Source organism: Schistocerca serialis, chromosome 3 (genome assembly GCF_023864345.2).
Source record: "Schistocerca serialis cubense isolate TAMUIC-IGC-003099 chromosome 3, iqSchSeri2.2, whole genome shotgun sequence".
Lineage (NCBI taxonomy): Eukaryota > Metazoa > Arthropoda > Insecta > Orthoptera > Acrididae > Schistocerca > Schistocerca serialis.
In genome coordinates, this window is record NC_064640.1 from 1,008,861,328 (window position 1) to 1,008,880,543 (window position 19,216).

Below are 19,216 nucleotides of genomic sequence, written 5' to 3' on the forward strand. Positions count from 1 at the left end.
TCTCCAGCCTTGTAACTGTTTGATCTCATAAGTGTTAATCTAGGTGTGTTTGCCAGTCCTCTCCATTTCATTTCACATTGTCAGCTGAATCAAATTCCAAACTTTTATGTCAATTTATTGTGCTAGCACTTACTAGAAACCAAAACTTGTATATTCAGTCATTTTTTTGCGATTTCAGGTACTTGACAACAGGTTAACTTCAAACACTTAGGATTTTCTTTCAGAATTTCTGACAGTACAACTGTTCATATTGTGCATGAACCATGTCACGTGTGACCAGTCTTCAAAAACCCACAAAGGTATTCAGGACCTGGTTAGACAAGTTCTAGAGTTTACATTTGGCATAAAGTGAAGAAAATGCTAGGTATAATTGAAGAAAACAGTGATTGTGCTGATTACATTATAAAGTGTATGTGTTTCCTTTATAACATAATAATTAATAAACAGAATGTATTGTACACAACAAAAAATACTGCTGATAGGGTACTTTGGAAAAATACCTAATTTATGTGAGAAATTGAGTGTTGTGAGGGCATATGTTACAGAAGACGTTTTCAAAAATTATTTTAGTCCTGATAAATGATGCAATTATACAGCACTGGCGACCTGTTAGGATGTCTACATGAATATTACGTACAGTGTCTCTTATGTAAAAGCGAAAATTTAAAAGTTTCTGAGAGTGACATAACACCATAATAAACATAAAGCTTTGTGGCATGTTACAGCAAACTTTCTGTACTGTTGAGATGTTAAAAACGCTGCAGATCATTTTTAACATCATCATTTTACTGAAATCGGTCTACAAGTTAATACCATGTAGCAAAATTAACTTTCAAAACAGTTGTATAATTGTGCCAGTTTGATGGGTACGCCAATAATACATACTGGTCATGCTCATTTCAGATTATATCTCCAACCATTCTGTGGACTGTCAGTCACAGCAGTGAATTTCTGGATCATTCTGGTCCTATAATGACTTGCATTCGTAAGTTATGCTAATGAAAGTTTCCATTGTCATCTCACATAACTGAGTGGTCTCAGGACCATCTTTAAAAATCTCAAAAAAATCACATCTGGTTGTATGTAATCATATGACAAATTTTTATCTAGTGTGAGCACTTAGTGAGAGAGTATGGAAACTGAGAACTGTGAAGTTCTCGATTCCAATGAATTTTTGTTCTGCTCAAGAACCAACCTCAGTTCTCAATTCGCAGTCTTCACTTCTAGATTCTTGGTTCTTTTTGCTAGCTTTTCATTTCTCGGTTGTGTATTTGTTTCCAGTGATCGAAATGAGGCAAAATTTCTCAAATTTGTATTTGTTTCCATTTTTTCCTGCTCTTATTACAGGAATTCAGGTGTAATTGATTTGTTCACTTGTTAAGCAAATTGGAACGTTTCATTGCCTGCCACAAGAAAGAAAATTAAAGAATTTCATAAATTCAAAGCAGAGCTAATACAGATTATAATAACACCTATAACATTTAAAAATATCTGAAAATAAAAAAGCAAAATGATAAAGTAAAATTATTTACATATATTGATGTAAGATGATTCTATTTACATGTAAGTTTGTGAGCATTCTAAATTTAATAAATTTTATTGTAAATAGCCCTGGCTGTGAATTTACTACATCGATACAATGTATATTTTTGACAGATAGATAAAGAGTTTGACTTGAATTGGACTGAATTTTAGTACTATACCATGAAATACTCCACCAACTTCGAAAAATGATGATGAAAATGGAAGATGGTAGAATATTTTGAAAGCTAGTTCTGATGAAAATAATGAAGTTGTTTAAGCGTTGTTGGTATGGGAAGCGACAACAATGTGTGCGAGCGCCTCAAAAACACGAGTGCATGCCCCCAGAAAACGTCATGGTGATTAGGTTGTGGTCTGCCCAGGTATGATAACCCACCAGTCTTGAGATAACGTCAGGAACCAGTGAAGGAGAGGTTACGATTTCGAGTCTGGTGTGTGCCGTTGCTGAGTACTTCCTTTGCATGGATCAGAATGATAGTATCACCCAACGGCAATTTCAATTCGATGTGTTGTTTGTATGCAAAAACATGTTTTGATGGAGATAATGCATAATTTGTCATATGTAATTTCGCAACAATGAGGAGATTCATATGTACTGATGTATATTTTGCATATCTCTGGAAGGCTTGGAGCAGTATTAGCCAGACAGTCTACTAATCTGAACAAATATAGTATGAGAATGAGTTTTCCCTGGAACTCTTAGGAGGACAGTAGGAAAGGATGTGTCGAAAACAATCGATGTTAGTGTGAAAGCCACAATTTTTGGGGCCCCTAGGCCGAGTGATAACATTTATCTCGAAGTTTAATAGAGTAGAACATTCTCTAAACACTTACAAACGGACATAACGCTTTAAAATATTGTATGAGGAACTGACATGCAAAACGTTTTCACCCCATTATTTTCTGAAAAATCATTCATCTTTCAGTCGGCCTACACATACAAACATAATTGAATATAATCTTTATTAACTAGAACCAAGTTCTGTACGAATACCTCACGTATTATCTTCAATTTTTTAATGAGAGTGATTACAGGAAATCGGCTGTAATTTATTGACAGTGCAATTCACAGTTTTGATGACAGCGGAATCATGGTACAAACACAGACTTTTCAATGAGAAATATGCGTTGCATTTGGAATTTGTTTGAACTGTAAAACATATTGTATACAGTACAGACTGTTTGTAGTGATGCGGACACAGATGGATTGTGATTTATCTTTCTCTCACACAATTTCTAATGAAGTACGATTTCAATCTTGTTTATAGCAATAGGGATATAGCATCTGGAACGTACACATTCTCATTTTAACTACGTAAAGTGGATGCCCACAGTTTAAATGTTAGACCGTGATTTTGCCCATCCACATGATTGTGCTGAAATCGATTATACGATGTAGTGGGATTTCGGACGACTACGCAAGTGCGCATCCGAGGTGCGCGTAGCCAACGCACGTCCTAGATTGCGATATCGATAGAGCGCATCTACAGCAAAGTAATTGCACAAATATGTACAACGAAAGCTATAGTTTCAGCTTTTAGATTGATGGAAGAGAACTTTAAACCAACCTGAAAATGTACATCAAAATTACCTAACTCTGAAGGTACTCAAAAAACAAAATCTGGCTGAAAGTAGGACTTCGATAGGATCCTCATACACAGTACGAGACTAAATCTCTCTTTCCAGTACTAATAACAACAAAAGCCCGCGGTTATATTTATCAGCCTGAATGAGAAGCCAGCTGGGCGACAACATGTCATTCGAGATAGGAGTGCGTGTCGATGACATATGAGAATGATTTCTGCTGTGCACAATCAGGAAATATGCTGGAACGGATCAGGCAAAGTTGTTTTCATAATCCTGGTGTATTATGTAGCGTTCACTGAATATTTAACGCTTATGAAATAGGTATGACGCATTATATCTAAGAAACAGTAATTTAAGCGTAAAAAATGCAATAATGCTGCACATCATCGATGGAGCTGAAAAGGATAACGGAATGCTACTGCAACACCTAATATTGATAGTGTAGAATCCTTGGCTGAATGATATGTTTGTCGTAAAATTGAGAAATGCTTGTCTTGTTTCTTTTTAGTAGATAAAACAAACCGTAGTCTTTATCTCTGAGTGACAAAGCATTCAAGCGGACGCGCCTCGGTCAGCTGTTAGGCAGACCGGTTCTTTTCGACATTACTAATTTCATTAAACGTGGCATTCTTGTTAACTGTCAGAAATGAGCAAATCGACATTGCCTAGTCATATATTACACAGTGGATTTTTTCACCCGGTGTTACGAAGCTGGCAAGCACCAAATGTGGAACTGACGCCGAATAATTTAATGTTTCCATTGTTTATTGGGTAAGTTATTTAAAGTGAATCAGTTTCTAGTTTACCATTAACATTTCCGTATGACTCCCTTCGACTAACGAATTATCATTAACAGACATCGGCAGTATTACGAATCGTGAACGTGTTAATATTCAGTGGTTTTATTTTTTGTGGAGAATATCTACCGTTGTTCAACATTACAGCAGCGTCGTCGGCCAGTACTCGCAAGATGTGGATAGAAGCGTTTTTTTGGCCTTCATGGTTTAAATTAGAAGTGTGTACAAGAAAAAAATTTATGTATACCTGCCATACGAGACGTATGTGGCGGTTCTGCGCGTAGTAGTAATTGGTACTTTAATTCTGTTTATCTTACATTATACCAGTAGTCGCGAGAGCTTTCACTTTTCCGCGATTAGGCCTACGGTACCGTAGTCTGCGTTCCTTTACACTGGCAACACTTTGAATCTGAACATAGAGCGCAGATGATCGTTTGTGTGACACCTTTCCTCTTTCCTGTCTTTCGCTGTTGATTTTGCAAGCGACCAGTATTCTCCAAGCTTGTTTTTACACGCACTTAAAGTTCAAATTTAAACTTCAGTTTCCCTCAACCCATAGAGGTTTTCCTAAACTTCGTACACACTAAGTTATAACGTGTTAGAGTTATTTTGCATGTCTTAGGCATTGAGTTGGCTGTGTCATTCCGATAGTTGGTTATTTAGAATGGTACTGCTGTGTGAACAGTTACTAGTGCACATTTGAAGCTGATTTAAACAGAACAGCATTTACATTTTAGATCTTTTTTTCTATGCAGCCATCCAATAACTAAATAAATACTAGTAAATGTTAATAAACATAAGAAAATAATGTAAAGTATCCAAACTGTAAGAATTAAAATTATGTAATAGCCTATTGTTTACCTGTAGTTCAGTAGTATAAATATGTAGGCCATTTGCCACTCTTCCCTGGCAGTTCTGACTAGAGGAAAATACTCCACCTTGCATCTATTTTGTGGAGCTAGTTTTAAATTTGTACACTGCATAGGTGCTTTCACATGATCTGCTTAAGTAGGCTAGATCAAAAGTAATGGTAGCTATTTTGGGCGTTCACCAGCTTGGTATACATCTTATTAAATGTATGTCCAGGTCTTCTTTACATTTGTCAGGTTTCCATTAACAGATTGTGTTTACACATTGTCTGATAGTGTTGAGCCCTATCATACAATCCATCAATGCCTGAGTAACATGTAACTTGATCTATGTTTAGTGTTACCCAACTGGAGAAAAGTAGATGTGCTCAAAATATTGCAGATTTCTGTTTGTAAAAAGGTGTGTAGCATATGTGAATGAACTTGTACGTATAATTCTAATTAACTTTCTTTTATACTTAGGGTCAGTGATGCTGTTTTTTATCTCACAAGAAAGCTGAGGTGACCTCCTGTTTTCTAAAAGCTTTGAGATATTAGTTTTTTCCTCGCCCACCCAGTAAGCTATGTTATACTAAATGACCTTGCTTAATTTGCTACTTTTTCTCCTTCACAGATAAACTGGCAATATTATTTTAAGATGCTCACAGTGCACATGAGACGTATCTATCCATATATCTCAGTTCAGTTGTATGTCTTATAGATTGTTTTGCACTGAAAATTTTTAATTTCTCAAAATTGTATTCCAACTTCATATTTATAAACCATGTTTGTATTTTTCTATGTTACTGATTATCTATTCAGCAGTTTTATGGCAGACATTAAATGTTGAATCAGCTGCCTAGAGGTGGTGTTGGACCGAATCTGGTGACACAGTGTGTATACTACACAAAAACAGTTGTCCCTAATATTGGAATAAGCGAATGCCTCATTTTCTTTTTCTGATCAGAGAGGAATTTCTTGCCAGAATTAAATATAACCATTTTTTACTTTGGGTTCACTAAATGCAAGGAAACCCAACTCTGACTTTATTTTTAGAAACTGTATTTTGTTGAGAAAAAAGTTGGGTTGAGTGTGATATTGGACTGTCCTCCCACCCTTGAAATCTTGATTGTGATGACAGTGATCTGTAGCATAGCCTGAGGCAAAAGTTAGGTTGAAAGCTGATAATTTAGTTAAGAGTTGGCAGAGCCAATGAATGTGAATGCCAAATAAAGATTGCAGTAACAGTTTGACTTCTAGCTTAGCCTAAAGTGTACAATAATGTCATTTTTAAATTCAATTTACCATATTTAACACACCTTTCTTCATAAAAAGTTAAAACTGCAACGTAAATTCAGAGAAGCATATATTAGATAATGGACAAGTCTGACTAGTGTATTGATGCATATATTGTACATTATCATAAATAAACTATGAACAATGCATGGAGGTGGGTCCAGTACATAAATTTTACGAGCAACTTGTCATTCAAGACATCAAAGGGCTACAAAAAGTTGTGGTAATGTGATAGTTGCTTCAAATATTGCAGCAGTGTTCCAGAGAATGTCAGTTTCCTGCTGTGTGGAACAGATGCCCAGTGTGGATTTGTTGACTTACGTACACCTCATCTGTAAACAGTTGTGTTTTTCACTGGGTGTGTTGTGTGATATTGCAACCAATTTTAGTTATCAGGAAACTTAATAACCTGGTGTATACAAGCTGTTATTACCTGTAACTCTTATTTTTCAGAGAAGAGCAAGGTGTTGTGCCATTGCCCAGCATGCCTGGAGTATTTAGGTATGGCTGTTCAAATTTAAAAGATGCCCTTCAACCTCTTGTGGATAAAGGGTTGAAGTCAGTTTTATTATTTGGAGTTTTATCGCACCTACCTAAGGTAATAATTTAGAAGTGATCTAAAGATAACTTGTCCACTGAAAACTAAAAAACTGAGAATATTCCTCATTAATGATTAGCCATATCACCAGTTAAATAATGTAATACTCCTCGTTTACTCTCCTACTTTTGATTCAGCTGTTTGATAATTTCTGGTTGCCATCAATATCTATTGTCTGTTATAAACCATTGTATTTTATTTTCCTTGACCAATTTGTCATTAGGTTAATACTGATGTCACATCACTTCTGCCAAACTTTTCTCTGACATAGTACTACCTTTCTTATTCTCATATTTCACTCTGATGTCCCTGCCTCTTTCTCCCACTCAATATTGCCACATATATTCTCTACCTCATACTGTTAACTTTCTGGACCTTTATCACACACTTTGTGTAATTGCAAGTTTTTAAATATTTTTTTGTATTAGTTCATCATAATATTTTTTTAAATTTCCATTGTCTTTTAATTATAAAGCAAAATGGCTTAAGTGGTTAAGGCACTTAATTCTGTCTGTAGTAGTATGTTTCATCCATAAATTGAATTAAGATTCATATTTAGTGAGAGTGCCTCCAGTCAGAGATTGCATTATTTCTCTTCATTTACTCGTATTTGATAATATAATGTACCCAAATGGTCTGTTGGTTATTTAGTTTAGAAGCGAGGCACTGCCAAGAGATTCTTTTGAGCCTCACTAGATTAAAACCTCAATATTACATTAATCCTTATTGAGCTACATTTATAATGTTTTCCATTTATGTAAGGTGTGTTGGATGATTTTTATTGCTTTTCTATTTGTTAAATTATACATTGTTGATTTTTCACATTGTACCACATGTAGATACCCAACTTTGAAACTCCATTAATCTGTGGGAATAAAGGACATGTTGGTGGAGGTACCTTTTTTTTCATATATTTTCCATATCACTGGCTTAAAGGGCATTTCTGTCATTGCTCACAGATCTTTGAAGGGCACTCAGTTTGAAGAAACATCATATCAGTAAATTCAACTGCACCAGACCCCTCTCTGTTCCTAGGAGGGTGCTGAGAGGGCCGGGTCAAGAGTGTCAAACTATTTAAAGCCACGAGTTATCAGAGGTTATCTTCCTTGAAGAGTTAAAGCAATGCTCCAGCACACTGGGTCCACTGCCTAAATCTAGCATCAGGTGTGAAGACAGTAAGAATACAGATCTTGTTTCATCACCAGTCTTGTTGCTGTCCGTGTGTGCTGTGTCAGAACCACATATGACAAATGAACCATCGCAAATTATGCGGACAAATGTTTTGAGCGACTAGGATGGTAAATGCAAACATTGTCCATTAGGGATGATGTTAATCACCCATTTTGCTTGAGAGTTACTTATAATGACAAGAAAAAAAAATATCAGTATTTTAAATACAGATTAGCTAACATTCTATTTTCATGCTTTTTCTTTATTTTATTTCATTGGTTCTATGTTCCACTGTTGCTAGGAGGTAGGTACACCAAAATGTATAGAGAATTTATTACAAAGAAAAAAATCAGGACAACAATACACTGAGCCAAGATATTTCAAAATGAAATCCTATTTACTGAGTACACGGTATAGAAGTTCTCTTCTTTACAAAACCCAAACAATCTATAAGCAGTAACCATACTGGTATTTGCCTGGAATGGCTTGAGAAAACCCAAATCAGTACGACTGTACTGGGTAAACAAGTCTTACATCAACAGTTTGTCAAAGTCACATGTTTATTTCAGTGGCACAATTATGATAATGCAGTCAAGTGAACCTAGAATACTTTTATATGATTAGTACTGTCATCTCAAGAAATTAATTATCAAATATAATTAACTGTTTTTAGGGGAACAGAACTTTTCCTGAAGAAAATCCTTTAACCTCAGCTTAAAAAACTGTGGTTTGGTTTAACAACCTGAAACTCCCTTGGAAACAAGTTCAAAGTTTATGCTGCAAATGCTGAACATATGTTTTGGATATTGTTTATGGATCATAATTATTATTTCCCAACTCCAGTGTCCCTGACGTAGTGTAAAAGTGCTTGACATTTCCTCCTATCATTGTAGATCTTCTGTTCCTGGACATCTTCCCACTGAAATCCTCTCCCTTTCGCATCTGATTTCAGTGTATCTATCCAACATTTCATGGACCTTCTGCATGGTCTTTTGGCTTTGGCATGAATTTCAAACCATCATGGTGTGCTTGCATAATAAAGATTGTTCCACTGTGTTACATAGACTAAATGGATGGTACAGTTAACTTTAAACAAGTTAATATAGTTTGCTACAGATCTCATAAGTTAGTAATGTACTGTGATGCCCAAATAAAGATCTCAGTCTAGCTTCTTGATTAAAAATATTATTTGTATCTGAACTGAGTTCTCCTGAAATATCATCCTGTATGACATCAAGAAATTCATGATGGTGCTGGTAGGCAATATTATAATCAGAGATGTAACCGTAAGCAGCTTCTGAAGGGACATGAGTATGTGCCTTCCACAAGGGAATACTATCAACCCTATGTACCAGAAATCTGTTATACTTCTGCTTCCCAAGTTGCGTAACTGTTGTAAGGGAGGCAAATATCAGCACGAAAAAAATTGTATATCATAAACTAAGTATACTGGAGCAACCAAAGCATCTTCAGAGTTATCTGCTGAAAATGAAGGAAAGTCTCTAATATGTATTGTGAAAAGTTGTATTAGCATAGAACCTCAAGGAGCAACTTGTATTATTGTACCCCAAAGAAGCTGGCTAAATTCCTGTTAAGTGATAGTGTAAAACAGCTTTCTGTTTCCTTACACTCAAATAGGAACACCCCAGGGGGCTCACTGCTCTTTGGTGAATCCATGCTTGGCTATCATGGGGCCTCACACTTTGCAGTACCTCTTCCCTTTCCATGCTGCATGTCTTTCCTCCTCCTATTCTTTTTCCCCTCCTTAGATATTTTCGGGGGAGCATGTTGCAGTTCCAATGGCTCAACATCTTAATGGTCCCTCATCTGTTTTTCTTTCTTTCTTCATTCTCCATCACCTCCCATTCCTCTGCTTCGGTGTTTGAGGTTTCTCTTTTTCTTCTTCCTCCCTGTGAGCTACTGAAGGCTGGCCCAAATGTTTGACACGTAACAGATGATTTGGTAATGTGTAATTCCCAGGCTCGGGTCGACAGGTTTCGCACATACCCCCGGTGCAAGCCAGGCCCAGGAAGGGGTGATTGCCTGAGCTGTTACCTTCCCAATTGCCAATTGGTCCCTCTTTCAGGAGTGTGGGAGGCATGTCATGAGGTGTGAACAATGACCTAAGGTGGGTGATCCTCCGTTTATTATTCAGAAAGGTGCTGATGCAATTGCAGGCCCTGTGAAATCCTGCTCTCATTCACGTAATGGGATTTTGCTTCTGGAGGCCAATTGTGATTTTCAGGCTCAAAAACTGCTTACAGCTTCTCTCCTCCACAGCTATCCTGTTTGTGTCAAGGTCCATCAAAAGCTGAATTCTTCACATGGCTACTTACGTTCAGCTGCTTAATGGTCTGACTGAGGGAGATATTCAAACTTACCTCTGATCAGGATGTCACTGTCGGTCATTGGGTAATGGAGAAGGTTGATGCGACCTTAGTGCCTGCATGCACTCTTTGTCACGTTTGATCAAGTAGTGCTTCCATTGAAGATCAAAGCAGTCTATGGAGTTATCACGGTCTGACCTCACATTCCAAACACAATATGTTGCTATCAGTGTCAGCATTACAACCACCCTCACATATCCTGTAAAAGCACAGCCATATGTGTTACTTGTGATAGGGGTGGTCACGAGGGTGATTGCCCTTGTTACTCCTGCTGTATCAATTGTAATGATGACTATACTGCCTCAGCCATGAATGTCCCTCGTATCTCGATGAGAGGACCATCCAGGAGACCCAGGTAAAGGAAAAAGTATCTTACCCTGTCGCTGGCAAGTTGTTGGCTAGTTGAAAGTCCTACATTTTACCATCCAGCACTTTTAATACCATTCTTGCAGTGCATTGCTCCATAAAGGACATGACCATGCAGACTTGCATCCAATTTAGCGCTGCAGTTGTAAAATTGCCCAGTATCACGGTAGCATCCCTGTCTCCTTCTTCTACAGCTGTACAAGAAGCCACCAGATCTTCACCCTTGGTGATGAAATCACGTGCTACACAACTGGCAGGATGAAAGGACAAAGACTTTCTACATTCCGCCAGCCAACAACCATCTGAGTCTTTGTCCGCCAACCATAAAGGCTCTAAGAAATTGAATAAAGGCAAATAGCCTTCTCCTTCCGTAACTCGGAGATGCGATTCAATGGTGTCGCTGTGTGGTAGCCTCACCCATGTGACCTCCATTTTGCAGGTGTGCACTGCCTACTGTTTTTCTACCCTGGAATCCACAGGCTGAACCAGGGATAATGCCGATGCCTCTGTAGATTTCTTGGAACAGGATCCTCCAGTCTCTGGCCCCTGTAGCAATGAGCCTTTGAAAGCTGGCACTTCGCAGCCACCAAGGTGACAACCCTTCCTATGACTCCTTTCCAATGGAACATTCATAGCTTTAGACCCAACAAGGAGAAATTTGGCTGCTCTTGCCATCACGGTGTGTGGTTGTTTGCTATCTCCAAGAAACAAAATTGCGAGCTCGCAACCACTTTAACCTCTCACATTTCCTTCCTGTCTGCCCCCCCCCCCCCCCCCCCCCCCGCCAAATTCCTCCCACACTGCCTCTACCCCCACCTGGTGCCTCCCCCCATCTTCCAAGGATGGCATTCCATCTCATGGGGGAGTCATACTGCTCATTCGGGATGACGTTCATAGCCAGACCCTCTCGCTGAACACCCCGCTGCAAGGAATTTTCCTTCATCATTTCACCTTTTCTCTTTGTAACTTATACATCCCTCCATAATCTGCTGTCACTAGGGTAGACTTTCTCCAGCTTGCTGGTAAACTCCCGAGCCCCTCTTTGCTGCTCAGTGACTTTAATGTGCACCAGGCTCTTCAAGAACCTGTCTGAGAGGTGCCATCTTAGCTGACCTTCTCAATCAACTCAACCTCTGTCTTTACACTGAAGCACCCACTAAGACTCTACACACAGCTATTCCTATTTGGATCTCTCATTCTCCCATGTCCACCTTGCCCTTTGTCTCGAGTGGTTCATTCTCTCTGACATGTACCGAAGCTACCATTTCCCATGTGCTATCCATTTGCTGACTCCAACCCCACCTACGTGTAAATCCAATTGGCAGCTTTCTAAGGCCAACCAGAGGCTTTACTCCTCACTGGTGACCTTTGACATACAACATTTCCCCAGTTGGTATGACCAGAGAGAATACCTTACTAACATTATCCTTACTGCTGCAGAACATAATCTTCACCACAGTGTGTCTTCTGGTGGACTGAGGTATTCTGCAACATTATTTATGCACTGAGATGTGCCATCTGAGTTTTTAACCATCATCCTACAATTGCAAACTGTTGTTGCATTCTTCGGGATAGCAAAAAAGCTAGCTGGATTTAATTTACTAGTTCTTTTAAGATTTCACTCAATCTTCCATCATGTGACCCAACCCCTATTGGCCCTCTGGGACCGAGACCCATTCCCCGATTACTGGCCTGACCTTAGCAGGTGATGTCATTGTGGACCTTATTGCTACCTCCAACACATTAGACCACTGTTTCGTGGAGATTTTGAGCTCCATTCTTTATCAACCCACGTTCCCTCCTTGGCACTGTATGGTGTCAGATCGAGTAATACCCTTCTCCTCTCAGAATTGTGAATGCTACAATTCTGTCTTTACTGTGAGGGACCTAGACTGTGCTCTCACTTCATCCCAATCTTCCACTCCAGGACCGGACTTGTTCACATTCAGATGTTCCAGCTCCTGTGGACAAGCACTTTCTCCTTCATACATACAATTGCATTTGGTCAGATGGCACATTACCCAGATGCTGGCATGAAGCCAGTGTCATACCCATACCTAAGACCAGTAAGGGCAAACACCTTCCTTCTAGCTACTAATACATTTCTCTCACCAGCTGTGTGTGCAAGGTGATGGGATGTATAATTCATGGCGAGCTGGTATGGTGACTCGAGTCTCGCAATCTAGTAACCACTGCACAGTGTGGATTTAGAGCATGCCATTCTGCAGTTGACTGTCTCATCACTTTGACGACCCATGTCATGAACAGTTTTTTGTGGAAATACTAGGCTGTCCGTATATTTTTACTTGGAGAAAGTCTGTGGCACCTGTTGGAGGTCTGGTATCCTCTATACCAGGGCTTCACAACATACGTGCTCGCAGAGCAAGCTGTGAGCAGCAAGGCGTGAGCACGGAGCAGAACGAGCAATGCTACCCCCACTACCGGACCAGAGCTGAGAGTGGGGAGAGTCACGTGGGGCACACAACAGCTGCCGACAGTCAATGTAAATTTGTGGCCATTTGCAGGGATATCACTCACGAATTATTACCGCGACAATTGAAACAAATAAAGGAGAAAGTACACATAATTTTATTAGCTTAGTGTATGCCTCTACATTCGTATTAATTTGTGAACTATTACACAATAAAAGGTGTCACTGAAGTGTGAGATTCTCGGTTATCTTGTACTTTTTGCCCTTTACAATTGCGTCTATGTTCGGAGTAATTGTTCTTGTGCATCGTAGGCGCAGAGTGCAGTTTAAATTTTGATCAGACAATGCGTTTCTCAGGCGCGTCTTGTTACATTTCATTGCAGAGAACAGTTGTTCACAAACATACGTGGAACCGAACATTGATATTATTGTAGCCGCCAGTTTGTGCAAACGAGGAAATCTATCCTGAGGAAAGTGTCTGTAGAATTCCAAAATGTTTTTCTTGTTCTGAAATTTGTCTCTGTATTCTGTCACACTGCAGGTCAATAATTTCTAGTTGCAGCTCAGGACGAATCTCTTCAATATTCGCTGAATATGGAGGGTAGAACAGATCAAAATCACTGTCTAATGCTGTCAGATCTTGAAAGCGTTGATCAAATTCTTCCTTAAGGGCAACTAAACTATGGGAATAACGTTCAGTCTTTGTGAACATCTTGCATGGATGATCATTTAGGAAAATGAGCTAGATTTCCTGTTTCCAGCTGACTCACCCAAAGTGTCAGTTTCATTTTAAAAGCTCGTATTCGATCTATGAAATGAGTAATTAGCAGATCTTTACCTTGTAGTGGAATGTTCAAAGCATTCAGATGGCTAGTTAAATCTCCTAAGAATGCGAGATCACATTTCCATGAAGGCTCTTTCAATTCAGGAACACACATGTTATTTATTTCCATGAACATATTTATCTCATCTAATAGGCAAAAAAATCGATTTAATAATTCGCCACGACTAAGCCAGCAGACCTCGCTGTAATAAGGCAGGCTGCCACACTGGCTTTCTACATCCTCAAGAAAGCTTTTAAAATTGCCTGTGTTGTAGCCCATGCTTCCTTATATAATTGGTTGTACGAACAACACCACTCATTACATTTTTTAGAGTGATACTCTTTGCCCATAAGTTTTCCTGGTGGATCACACAGTAAACGCCCCATATTTCATTTGGCACGGTCAGTTTTTGCATTTTCTCCTTCAACAGCGCAACGAAACCTGATTATTTCCCTGTCATCACTGGTGCACCGTCTGTAGACACTGAAACTAAAGAATTCCATGACAATCCTATATTTTCAACACTTTCTTCAATACTACTTAAAATATCACCTCCGGTTGTAGTGTTCTTCATGGCTACTACACCAAGGAGCTCCTACCTCACCTGAAGATCTCTATTAACACCTCTAATAAATATGGCAAGCTGCGCTGTTCCAGTGATATCAACACTTTCGTCCAGAGCTAAAGAATAAGCCATAAAATCTTTACAGATATTTGCAAGCTTGCTCTGGACATCATCTGCCATGTTCTGTATGCAACGCATAATGGTCATTTTAGATAATGGCACAATCCGAAACTGTTCAATTTGAGATGGACACAAATGTTCCGCTGCAACTACCAAACATTCTTTTATTAAATCGCCATCAGTGAAGGGGTGCAGGGATTTTGCTAAAAGCAAAGCAATATTGTAACTCACTCTGAGAGTTGCCTCAGTTTATTTTTCTTCGTCGTCCAGGTCTTCTTCGGATAGCTTTCTTTTAAGTTTAATAACTTCCTGTGCACGATCTGGTCCATCATATTTTCCACTTCCGTAGTCTTTCGCGTGGTACGACATATAATGTCGCTGCAAATTAAATTTCCTAAAAGAATTCAGCATTTTGTGACATACTAAACATTTTGCAACACCATCTTTTTCTGTAAACAGATACAGTTCCTCCCAACTGTGAAAGCGTGGTTGGGGTTACACAACGGTGACTTGACATGATTCTTAACCAGCAAAGTGACTGTTAGATCTGATCGTAGTACTTTAAATGTTACACAGTCGTCGCGATTTCAATAGGCAAGCTGCGGCCCTATTCAAACGTGCGCACGCATTTCCCCTCCCTCCCTACTCTGCGACCTTGCACCTGCTCACGAGCACGTGCCTGAGCAGACACGAGTACTTGCGCTCAAAACCGGCCAGTTGTTAAGCCCTGCTCTATACTCTATACAAGTGGTGCTTCTGTGGCTGCCTGACCCAATTCCTTCAGAAATTTTTAAAAGACTTAGTTTTCAAGGTATGTGTGGGTTCGGCCTTGTCGGACACCTAATCCAGGAGAACAGGGTGCCTCAAGGCTCCAACCTGAGTGTCGCCCTCTTTGCTATAGCCATTAACCCTATTATGGCCTGTGTTCAACCAGGCATCTTCAGCACGCTTTTCGTTTGAGATTTTGCGATCTGTTGCAGTTCTCCATGGGCATGGGTCCTGGAGCAGCATCTTCAGTGAGATCTTGATCATCTTTACTCCTGTATCATCGACGATGACTTTCACTTTTCCACTGACAAAACTGTTTATACGAATTTCTGGTGGTACAGTGGGCTTCCTGCACTGTCTTTACACCTTTGTCCTGTTGCTCATCCATTCACTGAAACTATGAAATTCCTGGCACTCATGCTTCATAGAAAACTTCCTTGGTCTTCGCAAATGTGTTAACCTGGTCGCACACTGTACCTGGCACTTAGTGTCAGATGTGTCCTCAGTGGTGCTTCCTGGGTAGTGGATCGGACCACCTTCTTCCTTTTGTACCAGTCCATTATCTGATCAAAACTAGACTATGGGTGTTTCATTTATTCACCTATATGTCTGTCCATCTTGCGCCATCTTAATACAACTTACCTTCGTGGAATACATTTGGCCACTAGCCCGGTTTTCATCTCTATGCATAAACTGCCAAATGAGCATTGTCATACTGGCATGATGTTATCCTCAGCTTATGTGTGTGCCATTTGTCTGCTGTGCCTGGTCACCCGTCCTATGCCTTCTTTCTCAATGACTCGCTTGACTGCCAGTATGGGGCGTGCCCTTCTTCTCTGTTACCCCCACTGCGGGTACGGGGTTAGAAGAGGCCCGAGGTATTCCTGCCTGTCTTAAGTGGTGACTAAAAGGAGTCTCACACAGCCCCAAGCGTTCAGGTCCCATTCTGTGGTTTGACCTGCCACTTTCAAAATTCTACAGAAGTGTGGGCCATATGGGAAGGACGCCTTACATGGTGCACAAGTGCCCTTAGATTCGATCTCCTGAATCTCTTGTCATGGCTTTGCATCTCCACCTGCAATTCAGTTATTTGCGTGAGGACACTTTCCAGCTTATGTCATCTTCTTCCGTTGTCTCCTGTCCTCCATGACAATATTGGATTTCTCTGTGCCCGATATCCAGCACAGTAGCCAGTCCCCTGTGGTGGGGCCGTCATGTACCCATTTGGTGGTAGCCCCCTGATAACATAGGGATCTCACTGATGATGCCTGAGCTGTTAACTCCCCACGTATGCCAAGGAGTAGATGTCTGTCTTCCTGGGGCATCAGGACTCCCGGCAATGGCCATCATGTCAGGTGGCCTTTGCTGTGGCTGGATGGCACCCATGGGGAGAGCCCCTGATTGGAGTGGGTGGCATCAGGGTGGATGACCCACAATGAAGCGGACTAAGTTATCTGTTGCTGTGACCATACGGTGCCAGCAGTCTCTAAAAATGGCAAGATAGAGTACAATGCTGACAGATATGACCCTAAATCGTGTACCCCCCCTCGCTACACCATGGGAGTAACTTAGGGCTACAGAAAGAAGAGAGCCATATTTGCCTCAATATTTAGTCTGTAGAGGAATGGACAGGGACTCCTTTCTACCTACTCAATTTTTTGTTGAACATCATGTGGAAGTGACAGCACTATCCAAGATGAGAAGGGTGCAGTCTTGATTCAGACAAACATCCCCAGCGCAATCCCGGGTGTTACTCACTTGTGACCGGCTGGGTGATATTCCTGTTTCCGTCACTCCCCATAAAAGCCTCAACATGGTCCAGGGGATTATTTTCCATCGTGACCACCTCTTGCAGTCTGACAACAAGCTCCCCGCCAATCTAGAACGGCGGGGAGTTCATGTCATCCGGCACGTTTACAGGAGACCCAAAGACAACAGAGTTGCTACCGGTGCCTTCCATCTTGGCCATTGAGGGTGATTCATTGCCTGAAAAGGCCAAGGTGGTGGTTTATCACTGTAGTGTTAAATCATACGTCCCTCCCCCTATGTGGTGCTTTAAGTGCTGGAAATTCAGGCACATGTCTTCCCGCTGCACTTCCAGTGCCACATGTCGAGACTGCAGACGTCCACTGCATCCAGATACTCCATGTGTGCCTCCTCCCACTTGTATCAACTGTGGAGAGCTCGCCAGACTGCACAGTACTCCAAAAGAAGCGGAAAATCATGGAATACAAGACCCTGGACCAGTTGACTTACCAAGGGGTTAAACATAAATTTGAAGAATTACACCCCGTTCGGTTGACGTCAACATATGCTGCAGCTACATTACCATCGCCGTCACAAGTACCAGTCGTACCACACCCTGTGCCTCAAACAGTGAGCCCTCCGGGTCTCCAGAATACATCCGCCCCCTTGGTGGTAGGGGGAAAATCCCCTTCCGTTGCTCCCAAAGTACCTACTTTGGGAGCAAGGCCCCTCCAAACGCAGGGGCACTGGTTCCCTCCCCCCACCAGCTGGAGAAGCAACAGCCTCCTTTGGTTCCTCTTGTGCGGAAGGGGTCCCAAGGTCTCCACTAATGCCACAGTGGCCACTCACCAGTGGCTAAAGGGGCCAAAAGCTGCTGGACAAAGAGCTGCACGGTCTTCCTCCATGCCTGAAGGTACTTTGGGGAAGTCCTCCCAGCGAGCCCCTAAAGAGAAGTGAGAGCTCAAGCAAACAAAGAAGTCTGCTAAGGAAAAGGACCCTCTGGTGGCCCCAACACCACCACTCCCTACCAATTCTGCACCTGCGGATGAGGTGGAGATCTTAGCGTCCCCTGAGGACCTGGATCTCACTGATGCCTCATCTACAATAGGAATGGATACAAATACTCAGTAGGTGGCAGCAGGTGAACCTTGGGGGGGGGGGGGGGGGGGGGGGGAACCTACCTCCTTGCGTACTTCATGCTTTGCCAGCCTCACGATAACCTCATCCCCCAGTGGAATTACTGCAGTTTTTTCCCACCACCTGGCTGAGCTACAGCAATGTTAAGCTTTACACCTGCTTTCTGCATTGCCCTCCAGGAAACCTGGTTCCTGGCAATGCGGACCCCTGTCCTCCACAGCTATAGGGGATATTACAAGAACCGTAGTGACTATGAGTGTCAGGTGGAGTTTGTGTCTGTCCTGAACTCAGTATGCAGTGAACCTTTGCCTCCTTCAAACCCGTCTTGAAGCTGTGGCTGTCAGAATAAGGACGACACAGGAAATAACTGTCTGCAATGCATATCTTCCTCGAGACTGTGCAGTACCCCTGAACGTATTGGCTCCACTTATTCATCAACTCTCTAAACCCTCCCCATGTGCCACTTAACACCCATAATGCCTTGTGGGGGGCACCGTGCTTACTGGCTGAGGCAGAGATGTCGAAACTTTCCTGTATCAACTCGACTTCTGCCTGTTAAATACTGTGGTCCCCACACATTTACTCGGCCATTGATTTATCCCTCTGCAGCCGATGACTTCTCCCAACTGTCCACTGGAGAGCCCACGATGACTGGTGTGGTAGTGACCATTTTCCCATCTTTCTGTCACTCCTCCAGCATCATTTCCCTGGACATCTACCAAGATGGGCTTTAAACAAGCTTTAACCTCTGCTGTCACTGTTGAATCCCCCCATATGGTACCATTGATGTGGTAGTTGAGCAAGTCAGTAGAACAATCATTTCTGTGGCGGAAAACATGATCACTTGTTCTTTAGGGTGCCCCGGCGAAAGTCAGTACGTTGGTGGTCGCCGGAAATCGCTGAGGCCATTAAAGAGTGTCCCTAGAGCACCTAATAGCTTTTAAATGGCTCCATACCCGCCTTCGTCAACATATAAAAAGACGGAAACAGGAATGTTGGGAGATGTACGTATCCACCATTGGGTGCCATACGTC

The 19,216-nt window shown here is 41.3% G+C and overlaps 1 protein-coding gene across 2 annotated transcripts in view; it reads left to right on the forward strand.

Annotated features, from left to right (window-relative positions):
• The first annotated feature begins 3,429 nt into the window (after positions 1–3,429).
• Positions 3,430–19,216, forward strand: part of LOC126471462 (delta-aminolevulinic acid dehydratase) — a 57,436-nt gene continuing 41,649 nt past the window's right edge. The window contains exons 1-2 of one of the 2 annotated variants that reach the window (XM_050099655.1): positions 3,430–3,450; positions 6,524–6,668. In XM_050099655.1, coding sequence (XP_049955612.1) covers positions 6,555–6,668 — 114 coding nt within the window. In that variant the 5' untranslated portion in view covers positions 3,430–3,450; positions 6,524–6,554. Of the gene's footprint in view, positions 3,451–3,591; positions 3,901–6,523; positions 6,669–19,216 lie in introns of those variants that run through there. The other variant, XM_050099654.1, reaches the window with a different exon arrangement.